Raw genomic sequence first — 24,062 nt, 5'->3', positions numbered from 1 at the left:
GCTTACATTTATAAAACAGTAGCAGAATCAAGTTCTCGTCTGTAAACAATTTTTACATAATTGTTGCATTAAATGTGTAAATCGTTTATAAAACTGTCGTGTAAACTGCTGCATTGTACTGAGGTGTATAAAATGCTTGCAAAACATAAAAACACTCATGCGTAAATTGCAGCATATAATATTGAGAAAATCTGTATAGCTGCATTGTGCCAAATGTAAAATGTTAAAATTAAGTACAATGCATAAATTATTAATAAACCATTCTTACGTAGTTGTCTCCTTCAATGCACAAATAGTCGCGGAATTACAAGCATCCTACTCTGTTTTCATACAGACTATCCTACGAAAAACCTCATGAATGTTAATTAGATCATGGTGACGCTGCTGTTTAGTGCGTCCTGAAAAATAATTAATATTTAGAACGTTCCTTCGCTATAACGTAAACGCTGGTTGGCCAACTGACTAATGCGACCTGCTTCTTAGCCAATCAGATAGACCCAATGGGCAAACGTCAATTTATATAATAAATATTCTTAAATCATGCCTTCTAGTGGGGGGTTATAACGTAGCCAGAGCCGTTCTGAACGTAGTGAGAGGAATATTAAAAGGACAGTTCACCTAAAAATGTAAAGTACTCCATAATTTACTCAGCCTCAAAGCATCCTAGGTGCATAATATGACTTTCTAATTTCAGACAAATCCAATCGGATTTGCATTTAAAAATGGCTTTTCCCAGCTTTATGGCAGTGAATGGGATTTTTTTTTTTTTCAAAAGTCCGAAAGAATTTCAATAAAGCGCATCTATCCATCATTAATAGTGTCCCACACGGTTCATATTTATTATTTAATAAAATATAAAAATGTAGTTTGTTATATATTATAAATCATTTATATGATATATTTAAACTTTAATATATATTTAAAATAAAGAAAAAACATAATTGTTGTAGTTATAATTACTATATTATCCAGTAGATGGCAGAAACTTTCCTTTAATGACGTGTTTCCTAGTAGCACATTGTGTGTGCTCGCCTCACAGAAGACAAACACAAATATGTACACATACTTTACTTCACAAGATTGCTGCTTTTGTACTGAGGAAAAAACTTGAACCTTCAGAAAAGGCAAACTTGGTGTTGAATGAGGACAAATAGATAGAGTCAGTCTCTACCATGGCCAAGAGTCATGCATATGCATTGGGGAAATTAAATGAGAATGTTAGACATAAAAACATCATACAGTTCACACACAAACATTGTTATATCGAGGATTTTGCTCTCTGGTTTTATCAACATTGTCATTAACATTCATAAAGTCTCATTGTAACATTCGCGTGTAGTGCAAAAGTCCTTACATGGGAACATTGTTTAAGGCAAGTTTAACTGTAGCTTAGTACCTTTTCCACAGTGTTAAGTTAAAAGAGGGTTTCAGTATTATTTGAGAAAATCTTAAAATCTGTATTTTTTTACTTTAATAAGGACCTGATAATTTGTGGTTTAAACCACTTTTATATATATATGCTAATAATAATAATAATAATAATAATAATAATAAAAAAATCTAGAGATAAAATCCAATCCCAATGTCATTTTCAGGCAGTTTGAAAGCCTGAAACTGGTGACAAGTATGTTTTAAAAATAACTTTCAAGCAGTAACCTCGGCACGGCGGTGAAACAGCTGCGCCTGAAAAGAAACGCTCAGAAATGAAATCAGGGCAGCTATTTATTTCCCTAAAGATCGACCTCACAAAAACATACGAAACAGAAGCGTCACTGCAGGACAGATGCTGTCTTTTTTTAGGATGACATGCCAGCTGCGATCCAGTGGGACACAAGTATTAACTCTGCCGCTTCTCTTGTAATTAATGAGATGAATTGCATGCGTGGGTCATATTTCACCCCAAAATACAAATCTTCGTAGAGAAAAGGAAGCCTGTTTTTGGTATGTTTAATGTTATAATGGTTTCATATTATAATAGATGATAATAGTAATAAAAAATGTTAAAATATTGCACCGTTTTGATTTTGCTCAGAAATCAGCAGCACGCAATGTAATACACACAATCTTAAGTGTACTAAAATAGACTTCATTTTCCTTTTAATTTCATCGAATTGAGGTCAAATATGACTCTGACATGTTCTTCTTGGGCTTTATGAGACATACCCTTTTTATGCATTTAAGAGTTTGTTTTGGTTCTGTGTAGGACTTCTGTTACTGGGACATGTAGTTTTGCAGTTTGTGTTCGTGTGTGAATGTTTAGGTTTTGGTCTGTTATTTAGTGTACTAGCATGTGCCAGTCTGTACCTGAGGCCTGTCATGAGGAGGGTGGACGCGGGATGTCACATTAAACAACAATTCCCCAAACACAAATATACGCACTTTAAAAGAGCAAAGCCAAAACACACATTCACACACACCAGCTACATCTAATGATGTCTGTGACCTGAAATCAAGCCTGATAAATACAACCAAGAGGACGAGAATAAATATCTTGCCGTTTCAGTCCTCCTCAGGTTCCCTGGTCTGCAGTGATGATGTCACTTCCTCTTCCTCCGAGGAGTCCCCGTAGGTGCATTCCTGTATATGTGTGAACGTATGCGAGCGCGCTGCTACCTGGGCGGCCAGGGCGGAGCTGAAACTGATCGCTTCTGAGCCATGCAGTTCTGTCAGTCTGTCAATCACAGAGAGGGCGGGCACTCTGGGCGGGAATGGGTGTGTCCCCTGGTGTCCGTCACCTATAAGCCCGTCTGATTGGAAGAGCTGTGTTTCCTCCACAGTCTCCTCACTGGTATCTTTAGTTACATCAGAACCTCCACAGCAAAACTCTTTCTCTCTTTCCGCCCCACTCAGAATCTCAGCCAGCTCCTCTCCTTGCTGGGACACATGGTTGTCTGTGGTAGTCATGGACTCTGCCGAAAGATGCCGTTCGTAAGAGTTTGTGTCCGTTTTTGATGTGTCCTCAGCAAATTGAGCCAGGGCAGCTAGAATGAAAAAAAAAAAAAAAAAAAAAAAAATATATATATATATATATTTTTTTTTACCTACTTTAAATGTAGATTTTATTTTTTAAGTTACAGTCTATCCATATGGATTAAGCAAGTTTGCAACAAAAGCTATGCTAACTCGTGTTTGTTTTAAATAGAATGAATCCAGCTAGATTTACGATACGTTTTCTCTCGCTAACATTTTAGATCATCGAAGTGAATGAAGCTGAAAACAAATAAAATCAAAAAATAACAAATGGAAAATGTTACCTGAAATAAATGTTTGGTTGAAGTACTAAAACAGAAATAAAATAAATCTAAAGAAAAAACTATATATATATTTATATAAGATAAAAGCACACTTACTAAAATAAATAAAATGAAAGCTGAAAATATAAAAATAAAAGCCAATTCAAAATCTTAATAAACATTATATATATAATCCTAATACAACACTGTTGAAAACATTAAGTACATGTTTTTCTGCTGTAAAAACCAGTTTAGCCAGTTTTTTGGTATGAATTTTCTGAACTGATTAGCATGATTTTGAGATAAATATACACATCTCACCTATTTCATTATATCATAGTCGATATTCTGTTTTATGAACTCACTTCAACTCTGTTACAGGAAGTAAGCAGCGAGAGTGTGTTTGTGCATGTAGTACCCTGATCACTGAACAGCAGAAGCTTGCGCTTGTCTCTCTCTCCATCTGACGTCCGGATGCCCAGGACAGACTTCAGCTCCAGTAAAACACGTCTGGACTCCTCACGTTCCCGCCGCTGGAGCTCCTGTTCCCATGGCGACAGCAGGTCTGTGACCCCCCTCCACTCCGTCTCTGAGTCCGAGTCCGAGACGTACGCCTCCAGCTCCTGGCCAAGGAGAGCATCTTGTTAAATCCCAACTAACTCATGAGTATCTCTATATCTGCTAATAACAACACTGATATCTCGACAGTTTGTTTTGTTTATCTACATCTATGAAATTCTGAAGTTCTGTCTGAAATATAAAGGGGGATTCGGTTTTTTGATGGCAACAATAACAAGCACTACACTAACAAACGATAAACAAGTGAACCAGAAATGGTGTTATTATTATGGTGTGAACTGAGTGTTTCTTGTTTGTCATTACAAAATGTAATACTTGTAAAATCAATGATGAATAATAATTTAATTAATTAATCTAGTTTAAAACGCATGTGCCTAAAATGTCAGTAAAATATCACGTAGCATAAGTATTGTGATGGCCGAACCTGTGGCCACACATTGATAAGGGTAACATCAACGCATTCATTCATGATACATACATTCATTCACATACTGATAGTTCTTTTCCCGCATTCATTCACGATACATATATTCATTTACATACTGATAGTTATTTTCTTCCTCTTTATCATTCATTTATATTTGAATTTATAGTATAGGATTTAAGGTTTATGTATAAGAAAATCACTACACAGACTTTGTTTGACAAATTGCAAAGCTTTATTTATACATGTTAGTACTTCATTCGTTGGTTTGGAGTGCACACTTACTGGCTTGCGTTGTACTATTTCTGTTTCCTTATCCTTGTTTCTATTTGAGTTTAAGTTACCGTGGCATGGAGGTTGGATGAATGGCGTTGACTCAGGTGTGCGTCTTTCCGTCATCGCGGTCTTGACTGACAAAAGGCTGAGGCGCGTGCGGCAGTCAATATTTATGGTCTGAGCATTCCGCTGGACGATACCAACTAGATGCTATGTCATGGGGGGGTGAAGAAAATGAAGTTATATTTCTGATTGGTTCCAATTTATTTTTAGTATTAATATTTGTTGTTTTGTATTATTAGATTGTTTTGTTTGTTACTCTATTTACTTTTATTAGATAACTTGTAACTGATTTGTTGATTTATAAAGTGTTGATTGTATGTTTTCCCCTGTCTTGTTTAAGTGAGTTCACCGTCTGTGATAAATACCTGTTTGTTGTCTCATTTAGGGGGTTAGTTTTGTTCTGTTCAGTTCTCCTTAAGTTTCGTTATATTGAATTAAAACTTGTTTTGTTTACTTTATTAAAGTCTAGCTAGATTATTTGTTAGAACAAGTTGATTTATTTTGTAACTGAGACCTTTTTCTTATTTTTGGGTAAAATAAAACCCCTTTTTTGTTGGCAATCCTGTGTCCTCGTGCCTTACTACTTGGCGATATCCGACATATGGTGGCAGCGGTGGGATAAGCCAGTAGAGGACACAGGTTTTTTTTTTTTTTTTTTTTCTCCTCTTGTTTAATTATATTTTTTGAGGAGTTATGAGTCGACCGCCAAAGAAAGGAGTTCCTAAGCTTGCTCCAACTGAGCGAGAAGAAAGAGATGAGGAGAGGACTATAGACGAAGAAGTGTTTGATGGGGAAAAGGAGGCGGCAAGTAGAGAACCATCATTGGGTGATTTGACTGGCCTGTTTCGAACCCATATGGCGAAAATGGATGCCCGGGAGGCGGCAAGGAAGCAGGAGTATGGAGAGCAGGAGCGACGATTCAGAGCTCTCCAACATCAATTCAGCTTATTACAGACTGAGGTTCAGGCTCGTACCTCCTTTACTCCTGAGCCACGCCCGACTGATTTAGATTATCTTGATGGCCAGGGTGGAGATGCAGATCCTGGAACCCGACGTTCTCCTCACCAGTTTACCTCCCACACAAGGGATGCTGACCCTAATGTTGATTATTCTGGACCAATGTGGCCTCGTGAACCTCGACTGGAAAAGTTAGCTGACTCTGATGATATAGAGCATTTTTTAATAACTTTTGAGCGAATCGCCACAGCTTGCCGCTGGCCCAAGGCTGATTGGACTTTTCACTTGATTCCGTTATTGACTGGCAAAGCAAGGGCTGCCCTGTTGACAGATATGGTGGGGGTTCGATGTCCAAATCAGTGCCAGTGGTCAGAAGAAAGGATGACGGCCTTTCGAGATATTCAATCGGCGTTAAGAGAAAATGCTGTGCTGTACAGTCCAGACTTTGATCAAGAATTTATTGTGCAGACGGATGCCTCTGAGAGGGGCATAGGGGCTGTGCTGTTACAGGGACCACCTGGTGAGCGACGGCCTGTGGCTTTCATTAGCCGCAAACTCTTTCCAAGGGAAGTCCGCTATTCGACAATAGAGAAGGAATGTTTGGCAGTTAAATGGGCCCTAGACTCCTTGAGATATTACCTACTTGGAAGGGAGTTCAAGTTGGAAACGGACCATAAAGCTCTCCAGTGGCTGGAAAGGATGAAAGATACCAATGGGAGGATCACACGGTGGTATCTGGCTATGCAGCCTTTCCGGTTCACTGTCCAGCATGTTCCGGGCAAGTCCATTGTGACCGCTGACTACTTCTCTCGTTGTATCCACGAGATGCCTGAAGGGAGGGGGTGTGTGATGGCCGAACCTGTGGCCACACATTGATAAGGGTAACATCAACGCATTCATTCATGATACATACATTCATTCACATACTGATAGTTCTTTTCCCGCATTCATTCACGATACATATATTCATTTACATACTGATAGTTATTTTCTTCCTCTTTATCATTCATTTATATTTGAATTTATAGTATAGGATTTAAGGTTTATGTATAAGAAAATCACTACACAGACTTTGTTTGACAAATTGCAAAGCTTTATTTATACATGTTAGTACTTCATTCGTTGGTTTGGAGTGCACACTTACTGGCTTGCGTTGTACTATTTCTGTTTCCTTATCCTTGTTTCTATTTGAGTTTAAGTTACCGTGGCATGGAGGTTGGATGAATGGCGTTGACTCAGGTGTGCGTCTTTCCGTCATCGCGGTCTTGACTGACAAAAGGCTGAGGCGCGTGCGGCAGTCAATATTTATGGTCTGAGCATTCCGCTGGACGATACCAACTAGATGCTATGTCATGGGGGGGTGAAGAAAATGAAGTTATATTTCTGATTGGTTCCAATTTATTTTTAGTATTAATATTTGTTGTTTTGTATTATTAGATTGTTTTGTTTGTTACTCTATTTACTTTGATTAGATAACTTGTAACTAATTTGTTGATTTATAAAGTGTTGATTGTATGTTTTCCCCTGTCTTGTTTAAGTGAGCTCACCGTCTGTGATAAATACCTGTTTGTTGTCTCATTTAGGGGGTTAGTTTTGTTCTGTTCAGTTCTCCTTAAGTTTCGTTATATTGAATTAAAACTTGTTTTGTTTACTTTATTAAAGTCTAGCTAGATTATTTGTTAGAACAAGTTGATTTATTTTGTAACTGAGACCTTTTTCTTATTTTTGGGTAAAATAAAACCCCTTTTTTGTTGGCAATCCTGTGTCCTCGTGCCTTACTACTTGGCGATATCCGACAAGTATATATAAAAAAAAAAATACATATACACACACACACAAATATATATATTTTTTCTTACATTTTTGTCAGTGCATACTTCCAATAAATATCCATGATTGTATTCATTTTTTTAAGTTATTTTTTTCAGGTTGTATTTAAGCAAGTTTTTTAAAGGAAACTTTTTTTTTGGTCTTATATATACACACCGGTATATATATTTGTTTATTTTATTTTTTATTTTTTTATTATTATAATAATTTATTTTTTTATCATTAAACCACTTGACATTCTTCTGAACCAATGTTGCGTTTATCATAAAAAACTTAAATTATATTCCATATATCCATATATTCCATGTTTCTGTATTATAAAAGATTTCCCAAATATTAATAAGCAGCATTATTAAAATGTATTACAATTATTTATCTAAAAATAAAAACAAAAGATTAAAATCCCTTTGAAGAATGTATTTAATTTGAGGAGATTTTGTTTCATTACGATGGACAGCTAGATTAGCAACAACAACAAAAGCTATTAATATGTTATATAAAACAACTATAGACATGTATTCAGGTCTGCTAAATGATTAAATGTGAATTGTATGAATGGCCTTTCTGAAATCAATTAATGAGCATCATGTCATTGACCCACATCAACTCGAAGTATTAGCAGTAATGATGAATCTCAACTTAAACACCACTAATACTACAGATGCTAATCCTTCTCTCATGATTGAAAGTCCACTCACAGTACCTGTTCCTCTGGGACGGGGTCTCTGTCCTGTATGCTTGTAATGGGGGCAGGAGGAGGGGGATCTGGGGCGGTTTCCTCTGGCTGATCTGAACTCTCTGTGGAACACACAAACACACAGGATCCTGTTAATGAGCCTCTCCTTCCAACACATGACACCGATCCCATTCAGTTTCTAGATCTCACACACTCAAATCTATGGAAATCGAATCGCATTATTATTATGGCCGAAAACGGACAAATGGCAAAATGTACATTTACACTAGTTTGATTGAGGAAATAAAAAGGAACTAAAAAGGCAGAATTTTTCTAAAATAAAACATTTCCAAATTGACCGTTTAAATTAGAGCACTGATGCCAGTTAGAAAGTCTTACACGTTTCAAATCTTTGGCATAAACTAAAAGCAAATAAACATCTAATACTGGCATATAAGAATAAAGTATAAAATCAAAGAATCAACTAATTGCTTTAATTAGATCATATTAATATTATACATAAATATTTGGATTTGAATTCCTGGATCTTGCGCTAGTAGTATTGAAGTTATTCCATTATAAATAGCTGAACTTTGACCTTCCTACATGAAAACCCCCAGCCTCGAGGAGGGTGCTCATGTGACGCTGGGAATCACACGACCATTGACTTCACCAACGGTGCACACTGTGACCTAATTCTGTAAAGGACGTCACCCACCACATCCCGAGCTCTGTCTTTTCTTACCCCCCTACTTCCCTAAAGCTTCCGAAAATAACTGAAGGGAGGGAAATCAGTCGAATAGGGAACTCTAAAAATATACACAGTTAGCACAGAAATACACAAAGGCTGACGCACCTATTATATGGTGAGGGCATTATTTAGAGAGCTCATATATGGTTACACTGCAGTGTGGCAAAGCTCTCTGTAATACTTGATTTTGATTGGCAGTTGACTGCAGTAAATCCCTTATAATATCCTTTCTATTGTCTTATGGATCATTTTGTTTTATCCATTTATGGTACCAGGATTTGTAATGTTTCTGGAAGAAGTGTCTTACGCTCACCAAGGCGGAGCGAGATTGTGAATTTTACATTTTAAAGGGATACTCAGCCCCGAAAGGAACATTTTGCCATTAATCACTTACCCCCGTGTCGTTCCAAATCCGTAAAAGCTTTGTTCGTCTTCAGTACATAATTTAAGATATTATGGATGAAAAGCGGGAAGCTTGAGACTGTCCCATAGACTGCCAAGCAATAAAACAAAAACAAAAAAACTTTATTCAACAATTCCACAAGGATGCAATGTTTCTATGTGTGTTTATGCTTTGATTTGAAAGAAAACAGCACATCCTTGTGGCACGGCTGACAGAGAAGAGCGTAGGCAGTTTGAGTGATGTGGAGAGACACAGAGGAGACTGTTGACAAAGAAATAATTGAATAAAGTCATTATTTTTGTTTTCTTCGCTTACAAACAGTATTCTCGTCGCTTCATAACATTGCGGTTGAACCACTGATGGCAGATGGAGTATTCTGACGAAGTCTTTCATACTTTTCTGGACCTTGAAAGTGTTACTTACATGCCAGTCTATGGGACAGTCACAAGCCTCCCGGTTTTCATCTAAAATATCTTAAATTACGTTCCGAAGACGAACAAAGCTTTTACGGCTTTGGAACGACATGAGCCCCTTTCACACTGCCATTCCGGCAAATACACAGGTAAAGTGTTCCTGCAATTGTTCCCGGGTCGCTAGATTTTGCACTTTCACACTGCCAGTGATGAGCCGGTATATGTGCGTGCTTTCACACACAACCCGTAAAGATCCCGTAACGACACGTGACATCAGCGCGTGACGTGTAATGTACGAGTCGAAAACGTTAGCCACGTTATACTTTCACTGAAGCAAGCGAACGATCTCGGCGTCAGTGCGGAAAGTGAGCAACTAACTGATCTCTGCTTCATTACAGTTTACACGTATGTTTTTGTCGCGGACGTTGATCTTCCTTCAAAACAGCCGGTAAAAGAGTCGCGTGAGAGCATGACCTCTGACCTGGGCAGCTGGAGACTCGGCGCAGCATGCGGTCGACCTGCGCGAGCGTGTCGTCCCAGCAGCAGGTGCTGGCCTGCATGTGAGGCTGCAGCAACTGCAGACGCTCCTTCAGCTCCTGATATCCCGAACACGTCGTCTCCTCCGTCTCCTGAGCCACCATTAACTTCTCCAGATCGTCCTCAAGAATTATGACCCTATAAGAGACAAAACAAAAAAACGTAGCTTATTCTATAGCAAAGTGTGTTATACTGGGATTGTGTTTTGTTTTTTAGGAAATTTCTGCAAAGCTTTGTCATTTTAAGTAACACATAAATTAAACTAACAACAATAAACACTAAGCCGTACATACTCGTTTAAGAGTGTTTTCAGGTGAAGTTGTAAACTGCGGACAGACGTGTGCAGGGAATTGAGCTCTCTACACTTCTGCTGAGCGCGTCCATTTCTTTCTGCGGACAGCGAATGGCGCTGCGTCTCAAAGTAGCGATGGAAATCATAGCTGCGCTGGAGATCGCCAAGGCAAGTGGCCAGGGTGCGATGGAGAGAGTCAGTAATCAACGGGACGCTGCTGTACGTGACAGGGCTGGGCCTGGAGTCTAGCTCCTCCCTCCCCGGAGACAACAGCAGAGCAAACCGCCGGAAAAACTCAGAGCTCTGCCCGACCCACAACTGGAACAACATCTGCAAAACAATCAATGTTTGATGAAGGGAATGATGTGCATTTATGTCAACAACAGGCTGGGCAATATATTGAATATTTACAGTAGAGTCACAATGATTATGTCAATGCTATAAAAAAATTAAGAATGTTGTTTATTTGACCATTAAGTGTGGAATAGTGCCTTTCCTTGTGTCCTGACTCAAAAATAACAGGAAAGGGCTACGGATTGTGAAGTATGATTGTCTTTCTGTCTTTCAAATGGTCAAATTCAACGATTTAATCCAAATAATTCAACCATTTATTTGCATTGTCACTGGAAAACTTTCACAGAAGTCCCTGCATTGCATTTCATGAGCTTTCAAGTTTTCATGAAAAATATGAAGGTAAATACTGGTATTTACTAAAATGTATTTAAAATATACAAATACATTTGATATACTGTATGTGTGTGTGTATGTGTGTGTGTGTTATATATATATATATATATATATATATATATATATATATATATATATATATATATATATATATATATATATATATATATATATGGCTATATCGTCCAGGCCTAATCAACAGTGTGAGTTTCTGTACCTTGAGTGAAGGCAGACTGTAATCATTGGTCAGTTCTTGCGCCTGCTCATCAGAGAGATGCTCCACCCCCAGACCGAGCCCAAGCTCTCTGATTGGCACGGTGGACACGTAGTTTGTGACATTGTCGATCTCGGAGTTCAGCGGAAATGTAAAACACAGTCAAGAACTCAACTAGGTGAATGAAATGGCCGGAAATCACATTGTAAAAGTAAAACTGCTGCGGTTGGATTTGGATATGACTTGAGCATGACGCATGTGGCGAGGCGGGAGGCACGGAACGCGCAGCGAAGACTCTGATAGGCCGCCTTCCGTAGACCAATCAGCTGCTGGCTGCGAAGCTGCCCCGCCCTGTTAAAGGGACAGGCGCCACTCACCCTGTCGAGTAAACTTGACAAGTGAAATGTGATCCGACTGTGCAGACGTCCGAAAACCATCAGGGCAGACACACATCACATACAACACAAATAATACTACTAGACACTATGCTACAACTTAACACATGAAACCCAAAAATTACATAAATTATGCACGGCAGTTCAAAAGTTCGGGTCAGTAAGATGTTATATATTTAAATTGTAATTTATAGCTGAATTTCCAGCATCATTAGTGTCACATGATCCTTCAGAAATCATTCTAATATGCTGATTTGCTGCTCAAGAAACATTTACAATTGTTATCAATGTTGAAAGCAGTTGTGCTGCTTAATGTTTTTTTTTTTTTTTTGTAATCAAACTACACTATTTTAAAGATTTAGAACATAATTTATTCAAAATAGATTTTTTTGAAACTGCAAAATCTTCACTTTAATTTTTTTTAATCAATTTAATGCATCCTTGATGGATAAAAGAAAGCATTTTTTTTAAGTAATAAATCTCACTGGCCATAAACATTTGAACAGCAATATTGCTAATAATAATTACACTTTCTGGATTTAGTGAAAGACAAATTACACTCAACATGCAACATTACGTATTTAGGGGAAAACAGTCAAACTCTGAAAAATTACAAACTCAGAATTCAGAGGGGAAAATATGAAATTGCGAGATGTAAACTAGCAGTAACAAGTTCATAACTAACAAGGGAGAGACACAAACGTGCACTTCTGAGAAAAAAAGTTTGAATTTGAAGTTAGAATCTCAGAGTTTTGAGAAAAAAAAGTTTAGAATTATGAGATATGAAGTCATATTTCTTTTTCATTCTGTGGCAGAGAAACATAAAATAAGGGGTCTGTGTGTGTGTGTGGTGACACTTACAGGGTGAATCCTCGTGAGATGACTTCTGTCTCCTGTATGAGTCGCAGTGATTTGCGAGACAGACTAGTCATCGCTCGGCTGTTGTTCACCAAACCCTCCAGCTGGAGAGCCAAAGACTGGAGGCGACGCTGAAGAACGGCCTTACGCCACAGAGATAGACCACGACACACACACGTAACACACACCAGGACACCGCACAGCCACAGAGCCCGCTCGTGGTCAGGGTACGACAAGCACACGCCGAGCAGGACAGCTAGAAGCCCCACCAATACGGACACGTCCCTGTAAAACAGAAATGCGTGAGTACTAGATCAACTCAAGGTGTTTTTGTTGGTATTGGCATGGGTGTGTACCATCTAGAGGGGGGCGAGAGGTAGCGTGGTGCTGGTACAGCAGTGCTGGCACTGGGACAGACGCTTTCACTGGAGCCCAGAGAGAGCACGCTTGGATCTAAGAGCTCGATCAGCTCAACGTCCTCTTGTAACAGCACATCCTGAGATAACAGACAGCGCAGAGAATACCGCCGGAAAACAGCGTCCTGCAGGAACACAAACACAGATTATTTCTGTGTTTCATCTTTCCAATGCCTTGCAGCAATAATGGGTTATTGAACTGTAAAGCACGACACGATCTTGGTCTCTGAATCTCAGTGTTATCCGATTGATCATGAAATAAAATGATTAGTATCAGTTAGATGAAACAAACCCTATGGAAATATAATCAATTGTTAAGTTATTTGAAATTTTTTTATTTAAAACTAAAAAACTGAGAATTTAGTTTTGAAGATTCCTTTATTTGGTTTATATATATATATATATATATATATATTAGGGGTGTAACGGTACATGTATTCGTAGCGGACCATTTCGGTACAGGGCTTTTGGTACGGTGCACGTCTGTACCGAATGACCGAATGCAATATTTTGTGTGCGGAACATAGGTACATGATTCTAAGGTTTTCAAAAGGCATCACGTGAGTGTGAACATCACTACAACTAGGAAAAAAACGCAGCTCAAATGCAGCTCCCGTCTGCATTTAAACAGACCTTTGCTCTTAATTCCAATCGGTCCAACGCAAAAACGAAATCTGAGCCGGTCTAAAAACTGAAACTGTTGTTGCTATATATATATATATATATATATATACATACATACACACATATAAACTGAAACAAATTGTTAAAAAAAAGTTTATAGTAATAAACAACCCGCAGTTTAATGTTTGCATTTCTTTCCCTTACTGTACCGAAAATGAACTGAACCGTGACTTTAAAACCGAGGTATGTACCGAAGTATGATTTTTGCGTACCGTTACACCCCTAATATATATATATATATATATAGCCCTGGTCCGTTGTCAAACCAGTTGCAACTTACTTGTTATAGTTAATCATTTTATATTTAATTTTAAACATCTGTCAAGTGCCTTTTCTTTTATTATTTTTGTTTATACACATAAGCGTTTTTCATCCATTAAAATACTTAGAAACATTTATTTTTGTACAACTGTAAATAGTTCATTTCGAATGACAGAATAAATTTGTTTCACTCTCGCTGTCGATCTCAATATAAGATGACTTTATCTACAAAAACAAGATTAACATGATTATTATTATACGGTGATTGTTAAGTTAAATTGTGAATAACACTAACTAAAATATTAGGTATGGGACTAGCATATTTAGAGTTGGGGTATTTACGCTAGAAATTGGGATGGTTAAACTGAGCTAATTCTGACTGGCCGATGGGCTGGTTTTCTTGAGCAGATCTGGCAACCCTGCACACCACCAAACAACTATTTCCCCCTTAAATATTTATTCGAGTATGCATATTTAATGCATGACTGAAATCCAGCTGTATGTTGAGCTTGATTCTCACCAGCTGCTGCTCCTGCCAGCGGGTGGCGCTGTCTTGATGAAGAGGATTCAGACTGCGCAGAGCATCAACCAGCCTCCATACACCACCCTTCTGCAAAAACACACAAATAAATGCCTAAAGCACACTAGATTTCCGAGGAACACTGACATAGTTCATGCTGGTGTTCATCAGAGCAAGACAAGTAACTGAATACAGAGTAAGTGTTGATATGTGAACACAGGCAGTCATATTGCATATCCATAATGGTTGTAATGGCACAGAAACTACAATTTCTATAGCTTCTTCTTCTTCTTCATGCAGCTTTATTAAAAGTATGGGATGCCGGTATATTTATGATGTCCTCTTGAGTAACAGTCCACAAAGCGATTATTGATTCCTGTCTGGGTCATGTCTGCGGTTTTTAACATTTTAGCCTACATACTAAACATCCTCTGAAACGAAGACAGACACCAAGCACACAAAACTCTTAAAGAAGCCCACTTCAGATTTCGGATATCTTGAAATGTCAGAACAAGCGTGCAGCAAATCAGAAAGAAAGTATGATGTTCATCCAGGCTCACACACTGAGGAGGTTCTCCCTGTTTTGTCTTCTTTTCTTTCTTCATGCCTTTAGTATTCAGTTGCTGTAGGACTCACATTCTAGATCTTTTGAGTGTGTGACAGACAACTGAAGAATAGAAAGAGACTGTGTGTGTGTGTGTGTGTGTGAAAGATAGAGAGAGACTGGGAACACGGACAGAAAAAGCCTGAACGGTGTAAACTAACGACAATAATGATGTTCTCTGTGGAAACTTTCCAAATAAATTCTAAAACAAGTGTGTAGTGTGTAGATGCACACTCACAAAGACAATATTTTGTTCTGCCAAATGAATGAGCTCTATTTCCACACTGAGGGGATTTCAGCACATTCCCAAACAAGACTGGACACCACTTAATCATTCACTTAATCACATCACTTCCTGTTCCTGAGGTGACCATGAGAGCAGCCTGCACAGTTTCACACTGGTGACTGTTGTAAAAGAAGCCAGCTGTGATACACTTTTTCCATTTTTTTATCATCAGGTACAGAATATTTATTATTGGATCCGTCTTTGATCTTTCAATGTGATTTTCAAAAGCTTTTGCTTAGGAAACAGGATTCCGAGTAGAACTGAATCTGCTTTTGTACAGCTCAGGATCGGGTTCTTTCAGTGGACACTATACAGATGGGCGTCTTCAGAGACTGGAGCTGCTGGGAGGACGGTCAGCGTGTTGGAAAGGTAAGTGCTGACACTCACTCTGTGAGAAGAGAGGATATCCTGAGGATACTGCGCCTCCTCTCCACCAGCGCTGGGCTCCTCCTCCTGAGAGGCGGGAGAACATGCCTCAAAATCTGTGTGTCCCAGATCCTGCAAGTACTGGAACAGCGGAGAGTTCTGGAGGGGCGACAGAGACACGACTCATAATAAACATGGCATGACAAATGGGAAAAATTATTTACAAATTCCAGTTTTAAATTCATTTTGGTTTAACAGGGTTTTGGGGGTTTTATTATTTTTATTTATTTTTTTAAATGTCAATCGGTGCAACCAACAAACAAAACTGATAACATTACATCCTGAATATGCAAATGTAAAAATCCCAAAGCAGGATTTTCAAAAAGTTTTAAAACACATTTCTTTCAGTCGTCAATATCATAAGGTTTTATTGAGGTTTCTCTATTTGACTGCCTGAACTTACCTTGCCATGTCATGAAAATGAACAAATATGAGTAGAAAAATAAAGAAATAAATAAAATTGACTGAATGATAACACTGACTTACCCCTCGAAAAATGGTTTCTAGACTTTTTCAAAAAAAAATTTTTTTTTTATCATGGTCCACCAAAATAAATAAATTCATAATCATTCCCGGATGTTTAAACTTTGATTTGGCTGACAAAACTTTTCAAATATTAGCTTAATCGTATTTGAAACATCTGCTCCACTATTTGATTAATACAATTTCTGGTTTGTTTATTCCTTCGTTCAACTTCAGAGAACAGGCAAATTATACCACCCTGACATTTTGACAAAATTATTTAAATATAAAAAAATATATATTTTTAAAAAATCGAATTTGTTCACCACGGAACATGCGTGATACAAGTTACAGAATGTATCGAATTCATTTTCTGTCTGTCAACTGTCTTCACTGTGACCTACATGTATTTTAACACATTTCGGCATGGGTTTTCAATTGATGTTCGTCACCCAAAGCAGCACCCATTCTTCTAATGGAGAAAACACACACACAAGCATAAGAATCACAATTTGGTGAACGAATGAGTGAAAGTAATATAGAGAAGAAGGGAGGAGAGAGAAAGAGGGGTGATGATTCTGACATCTCTCTCAGAGCAGAAACACTAAAAACAACATCCTGTCCTGCCTTTTTCCCTCTCTTACCTCTCGCATGTCCCTCGCTCTTGTCCTGCATCTTCTCAAACGCACCATCGCTCAACAGAGGAGGTAGATCCGACACTCTTAAAGGTCCCAGATCCCAAACAGGACGCCAGAATCACAGGCTCGTTCCCACGGCTAACCATTGCCACTGGATTTGAGTTGCTAAAGAGGTTTATAATTCTCAAATTCTTATTGCAGTCAAATCCTGCTTTGAGATTCAGCCCGCCACATGTCGCGAACTTTGGCTCTTTTTGCTCTAAAGCTCATTTGCAGTGAAAGGAAACGGTTGGCGTGTGTCTATTGATGTGACAGAGAGCAGTTAAACTAGCCTGCGGCAAAAGACCTGATTTTAGGTCACCAAAAGAGAGCAAACCGAATCCCCAACTGATTGTTTCAGTCTTACCCAATATATATCTTGAGACTGTTTTCTCTACAGTCATTTATTACAATCACCACCGCAAACATATTAATTATAAGATGTAATGTATATCGATGTGTATGACAGCATGCAGGGACGTACTGGGACTGAAATTCAGCCCGGGACTTTAAGACGGAGAGGCCTTTTACGCGAGTGCCCTTGGTGCATGAGCAGGATTTTTTGCAGTTATTTTCATTCTAATAGTGTTTTTATGGTATAAAGACAATCAGATTACGCTGAAGACCTTCAAGAAACTTTAGGATAACACCTGCCTCCTCAGGTTGTATAAGCAAGTCCACTGCACTGAACACAACCAGGTCAGCAAAACCTAATCTCAAACACATAAGTCACACAGTATACTGCGAACTACCAGCATGTCATGTGTACAGTCAGTCGGAGTGATAAAATAGTTACAAATACTCACACCCACTCATACTCAAAAACTACAATGCATTCCCATACAATAGAGATTGTGTGTGTGTGTGTGTGTGTGTGTACTCACTTTCAACTCTCCCTGCCTCAGCTTCCCCTGTGCTGGACCCTGTCTCTGCTTACTGATTGTACAGCTACATAACATATGCATGAGAAGAACATGAGTAATAAATATGACAAAGAATAATACATTTTCTAATTCAATCTGTGCTTCAGTCAGGTTATTATCTAGTATGTGGAACGATTGGCATTTTATCCTTTATGTAAATATGTAACATTGTGCTGTATTTTTCTATTTTTGTGTGCGTGTTCTTAATAAAGCTTTAAATGATTGATTGATATGCCTAATATGATTGCCTACCCAGCCCTGCACACTGCCCCTCTGCCTGTCTGTTTCCTGCTCTTCTCCTCCTGCTGCTCCTTATCCTCCTCTCTCCTGCTCCTATTCCTCTCTTCTCCTCCTCCTCTCTCTTCCTGCTGCTGCTGCTCCTCCTCGGGGTATAAGTCTTTGGGCTTTATTTAAGTCTGGGGCTTTATTGTGTCATGCATCCCTGACTATTTATGTATTTTTAATGTATGACAAGCGTGTTGGAAGCGTTTCCAGCCAAAATAGAATAGGAAAAGATGTTTATGTCATTTTGACACGAATAAATATTAATAAATTACATTTTGATATTTAAGAGTCTCTAGGTTTTGACATAAATGAAGATATAAATGTAATTTAAACAAATGTATCACCAGAGGCTTATTTTTTTTTTTTTTTTTTACCAAAGTCTTATCATATTATGTCACCTAGCAGCAGCGCTTTGTCAGACACGTTTCTGGTGTGCAAAGACCAGGCAAAGACATGGAAAACGCTACGCAAACACCACGCAGCTTACACTCAACAGAAACGCTTAATCGTGCACCTGTCCTATCCATGCTGCTGGGTCCTTCCTCATCTGCACCTCCTGCCACAGCACCCTTTTCAGTGCGGAAAAGGTCCGTTAATTTGGCACATTTAGCTGCCTCTTGTGCATTCTTATTTTTTCGGCCCCACCCATTTCTTTCTCTTCTTTCCTTCGTTTCACCATTTTTACCGCCTGTCTCTGTTGCATTCACACAAACTCAAACCTAACCAAGTAAACTCCTTTGATCGGCGCCTTTGAGCCAATCGGATGTCAGGAAATACGAGGATCAGTCCAAGTTGGGAGGGGCCGCTCGTATCCCCCCTTAAGATTGTAAGTATTGGTTTGGCCCAGTTTGAAACACACACACACACACAGAGACAGACACACTGCGTTCCGCTGCAGCTGAGCGGCCGGCCACAGGCCGGTACGGTAGCGTATCATATAAAATAAATAATAATAATAAAAAATAATAATAATAAAATTTGACCACCGGCCGATTCGGCCTTAAATGGACCGGCCGTTCGGGATTGTTCCCGGTATTCCCGATTGCCAATCCGTCCCTGACAGCATGGTTTCCCAGTAGGATGCTGATCTGACAGCCCTAATCTTGACTCATAAAGATGGATCAAGACCACACATGCTTTAATGCACAAAGCTCTTAAATCAGTTCATAGAGAATTAAAATAAAGCAGACCACAGTGACAGACAGAAACGGTCTACATTTACACTCTGGCGGCATCTCAAGACCTATATAGGGAATGTGAAGGTACGTCACGCAGTGTTGCATTATGGGACGTGGGCGCCATGTTTAGAGGCACGATCTCTGTTTACGTTTTCGCCAACCATTGCTATGACATTTAATTGTGGGTGTGTTTGGCTAAAACGAGGTAAAATTGAAGAACGGAAGAAATGGAGAATTTGAAAGAAAAAGAGAAGGGACCCTATCGGGAGAAACTAAATGCCACTGCCAAAAAAAAAAACGTTATTTAGACAAACTGTCCAAGTCCAAGTTAGCAGCCCAAGACTGGATTACGGATCCAGACGCACTAACCGTTACCTCCGCTCACATATATGGACATCGTCAATTACCTCGTTTTAGGATTGAGTGCGTACACTTTGCAGGAGTTTAAGAGCTATAAATCCCTTCAAGCCCATGAACAGTTTTGCAGCGGCTGGGTACAAGACCTCCTCATTCACAGGCCGCCTAACTGCAAGAGCACAGTCGTACTGGCAAAGGTAAGATGGCACTTCTTCTTCTGTCGGAGTTTTATGGCAGTTGGCAAACCAGCTAAAATAAATATGCTATTCACTGACAATGTTTTAATACCTAAGTATCTTAATGATTCTGTAAAATTGATTCTTTCTCTGTTGTATTTTGTGCAATGAATCAACACGTTCATAAGAAGACACTTGTGTTTTTGGCCAAGTTATTAAAACAAACAAAATGCTAAATATTCAGCTGAAGTTATGTTTTTTTAAGAGTCATAAGCAGTGGGTTTGAGCAGTTGCATTTAAAAAAATATTGGTTATAATTGTCAAAATTGTCTAAAAACCCAGTTTTATTTTGCTTGTGGTGGGCAGATTTATTTTTGTAACACGTGATTATGTTGATTAGAAATGAATGAATACATAATGTACAATCAATAATTTACATTAGATTTTTTTTACATTGAAATACATAATTTACATTTACAAATTAGTTTGACAGTGTAAGCATAAAAGCAAGATAATTTAAGTGGTTCTGCTTTTATTAAACACAAATTAACTACATTTAATTTGTATTAATCAGATAATAAATGTATCTGTCATTGATTAACATTTCTGTCTTTATGTACAGGTGATGCATTCCCAGCACCTTAGTGAAGTTCCTCTGAAGGCTTGGGTTTCCTCAGCCCACTGTACATGTATGCCTTGAGTCGCAGAGACATGCTCCCATGTTGACGAATGTCAGTACCAAAACAGTTACCTGGAACCACTGACTTCCATAGATTTTTTTTTCCTGCTATGGAAGTCAGTGGTTCCAGGTAACTGTTTGGTTACTGACATTCTTCAAAATATCTTCCTTTGCGTTCAGCAGAAGAAAGAAATTCATACAGGTTTGAAACAACTTGAGGGTGAATAAATGATGACAGAATTTTCATTTTAAAGTGAACTATCCCTTTAAAGGGTCTCTGTGGATACAATCAGTACAGAAACAGATACGTCACTTAATATATTTATTAAGCAGTTATATAAAACCTTGAGTCAGAAACATTTTAAAAAGGCATGTAAAAATATGTACAGAATATCAAAGCAAATTGTTCATTGAAAAAATAAATAATTTTTGATTCATGCAATGTGGCCTGTCTTTATCATCTGCTAACATAAACCACAAATTCAACATCATTCATCAGCTATCCTACAAATCATCAAGCAATATACAATACACAACACCTCTTGCTTTTCTACAACTTTTAACAAACGTTTTTACAAACCAGTTGATTTAGCAATCACTGCACAACACTTGGACACATATTTGTAAGAGCACAGCAGACTGTGACAACTTTCTTCTTGTTCTTTCTCCTCTCCTGGCCTCTTGCTAATTACCTGATGTTTGAGGTATTTTCTTAACTGACGTGCAAACCTCTCTTTGTTCATTCCTTGCACTTCATTGTGGCCCAGAAGCAAAGATGGTGCCCAGTCAGAATGAGTATCCAGCATTTCAAATGCTGGTTGTCCTGTAAATACAGCAATTTTGTAGGTTATATATAATTATGGACATCTTCATATACTTTCAACACACACATATATATATATATATATATATATATATATATATATATATATATATATATATATATATATATATATACACACACATACATAATTATGTTAGTAGAAACTGGACCAGAAGATAAACAAAAGCTAACAATTTTAAAGTGATCTTAATAAAACTATTGACAGTGTGTGACATATATATATATATATATATATATATATATATATATATATATATATATATGAAATCAACTTCTTAGATATTGTGATTGTTGTTGCAAATGGAACATTCTGTTGATAGCCACAAATTATGCATTGCTCTGGAAGTCAACACACACCGACGTTTAAGACAATAAGAACAAAATGAAAATATTGTATTTAGGTCAAAGTTAGAGACCACAGAACTCACCTGACTGAAAATGCAGCGAACACACTCTCGCTGATGCAGGGATGTTTTGGAAAGTAAAATTGTTTTCTCCTGATTGCGGCAACCCACGCGATCCGGCGTCTTTTCGTCAGCTCCTCCACCTGCTTCCCTTGTTGTTTTTTCCAGGAAGGAAAGCTGAAAAAACGTATTCCGTTGTTCAGTTTCCTCCCTGAACGATCGTGTGACCTGCTATGGCAGTTTTTGATCGAGCAGTACTGACCAACCATATCGACGTTTATTAAAATCTCGACAGAAAATCCAAACACAGCCTCCAACACACGAATTCAAATACAGCGGTATAGGGCGCGATCCTGCAAATATGGCGGAGGACCCATAAAGCAACACGGCGTGACGTCACCTTCACATTCCCTATAGGTGCCTCTCTAAACTGTGTTTTCGGGACATTTCTAGTTTCAAAACACCTACCTTACTTAAACAGCCTTTTCAAACAGTCACAGTACCAAAACCTATGGAGCTATCAATGTAGACACCATTTTTAGGGCTTTTTTGTTGTTGTTGTTGGCATCTTGGTCTTATAGTCTAGATAACTGGCAAAATAGACAGTATTGTTTAATCTAAAACTTAAGGAACTGCCAATTTGGAGACATTTCAGAGGTATTAAACTCTCAAAACCTTGTGACTGCCCTGCCTAGCTAAACAACATTTTGGGATATTACTACCTAGTAATCACTATGTTTTGAACCACAGTCTGACTCATACAAGATGTGTGCCTCCTAATCTATTGTTGTATTATATTAATAAACAAAGTCTGTATTTTATTAAACCCAGAGTGCTTAATAAGCATCTATATGGCAGTATAGAGGGGAATGGGAAGGAGTGTTTGTTATTTGTGCTAAGTACAGGCTGCTAACTGCACATCTAACGTTACCACAGATATTTGAGCAGCTGTTGTGTGCCCGCGTACACGCAAGTATCAGGATCAAAACTCACCTCGAAAACAACTTCTTCATCAAAATCCTCAGTCATAGCTCTCCGCCATATGTGTCCATCAGTTGCGCATGCTGGGATGGTAGTGTTTATGAATTAAGGAGCGATCTCTACAGCTTCTGCTGAATGCGCAGACACACGCCATGACTTGAACTACAATTCCCATGATCCATAGCTCTTCTTCTTCTTCTTGTTCTTGTTCTTCTTCTTCTTCTTCTTCAGTTATTCGACGATGGCTTGCAAAATATGTACAAATCGACATCTACCGGAATGTTGGTCTTGAATTCTGCAAACAGTATTTTTACTTCATGGTTAAGAGTATGCTATTTTAAAATATGATATTTTAAAACATAAATTTTTACTTCTACTACTTTGGAAATTATTATTATAAGGCGGAATGTAGTGGTTTAGCCACAATTGTTTCCAGGAAGCCTTTATTCATTTATAGATTTTCATATTATTTTTAACATTATCTAAAAACAATTCCCTGTGATGGTCATTTATTTGATTCCTTTATTTACATTTGAATTTGTATTAATACAGTGTATATGACTTTTGTATTTTATTTGTAATTTGTTTTTATTATACATTAGCATTACCATGATTGTAAATTCAAATGTTTTCAATAAAAAGTTGTTTAAAAATAACTACTGACCTGTCATGCAATTAGATGTTAGTCTGATTACAAATACTGTAGCCAAGTAAACAACCTTGTATTGTAGGATCATTAGATTTATTCACTATATTATATAGCAAGATTATTCCTCAACGAGGCACAGGAAAATACTCTGAGACTTATAATGCATCCTCACTGTTCTCAAATTTGATATTCCCTGTTGAGGAATAATGATACATTTATTTCTGTTTCTACTCTTAATCTCATTTTTTATTGCCACAAACAGTATTAGAAACACCTATTTTTTATTCATAACTTTTTATTTCATAACTCTCAAGCTCTGAGGGTGATGTTCGATTCCCAAGCGAATCGTTCGTTGGAGTCGGTTCCTTTCAAAGAATCTGTCATAGCGAATCGCGCAGGACTGAATTCTGCCCTGAAATCGGTTGATATTGAAAATGGGAATTTCCTTATAATCAGATACTGTGAATTAGGCGGACACGTTACTAAAAAAAATATATAATTTTTAATTATTTGTTGTTGCGAAATGCGTATTTCCTTGCTTGTAATGAGCACTTTAGGCTGAAATTATAATGTGGGCAATATGGGAGTTCAAACATGCTTATTCGTATATCACGTCTTGAAGAAAACATTATTTAGGTGACATAATCAGTCACCTTCTCTTT

General features: G+C 38.0%; 1 protein-coding gene and 2 long non-coding RNA genes across 3 annotated transcripts; 1 reads left to right on the top strand and 2 right to left on the bottom strand.

The window, feature by feature from the left end:
- Window positions 1–1,053: 1,053 nt before the first annotated feature.
- On the bottom strand, window positions 1,054–22,954 carry vezt (vezatin, adherens junctions transmembrane protein). The gene is made up of 12 exons (XM_052575928.1): window positions 22,764–22,954; window positions 15,747–15,884; window positions 14,470–14,559; window positions 12,945–13,129; window positions 12,592–12,873; window positions 11,576–11,713; window positions 11,339–11,486; window positions 10,436–10,764; window positions 10,087–10,280; window positions 8,066–8,160; window positions 3,652–3,856; window positions 1,054–2,981 (listed from the first exon to the last, which is right to left on the bottom strand). Exons 1-12 carry the CDS (start codon window positions 22,797–22,799, stop codon window positions 2,500–2,502), a joined length of 2,322 nt encoding a protein of 773 aa, XP_052431888.1. The 5' UTR covers window positions 22,800–22,954; the 3' UTR covers window positions 1,054–2,499.
- Window positions 19,375–20,964, top strand: LOC127972453 (uncharacterized). The gene is made up of 2 exons (XR_008157097.1): window positions 19,375–19,864; window positions 20,466–20,964. It is a non-coding gene; the product is annotated as an uncharacterized LOC127972453 (long non-coding RNA).
- Window positions 20,831–22,188, bottom strand: LOC127972447 (uncharacterized). The gene is made up of 2 exons (XR_008157093.1): window positions 21,795–22,188; window positions 20,831–21,345 (listed from the first exon to the last, which is right to left on the bottom strand). It is a non-coding gene; the product is annotated as an uncharacterized LOC127972447 (long non-coding RNA).
- Window positions 22,955–24,062: the final 1,108 nt, after the last annotated feature.

Source organism: Carassius gibelio, chromosome A4 (genome assembly GCF_023724105.1).
Source record: "Carassius gibelio isolate Cgi1373 ecotype wild population from Czech Republic chromosome A4, carGib1.2-hapl.c, whole genome shotgun sequence".
NCBI lineage: Eukaryota > Metazoa > Chordata > Actinopteri > Cypriniformes > Cyprinidae > Carassius > Carassius gibelio.
The sequence above is the reverse complement of the archived record's forward strand: the minus strand, read 5'-3'. Positions and strand labels throughout refer to the sequence as shown.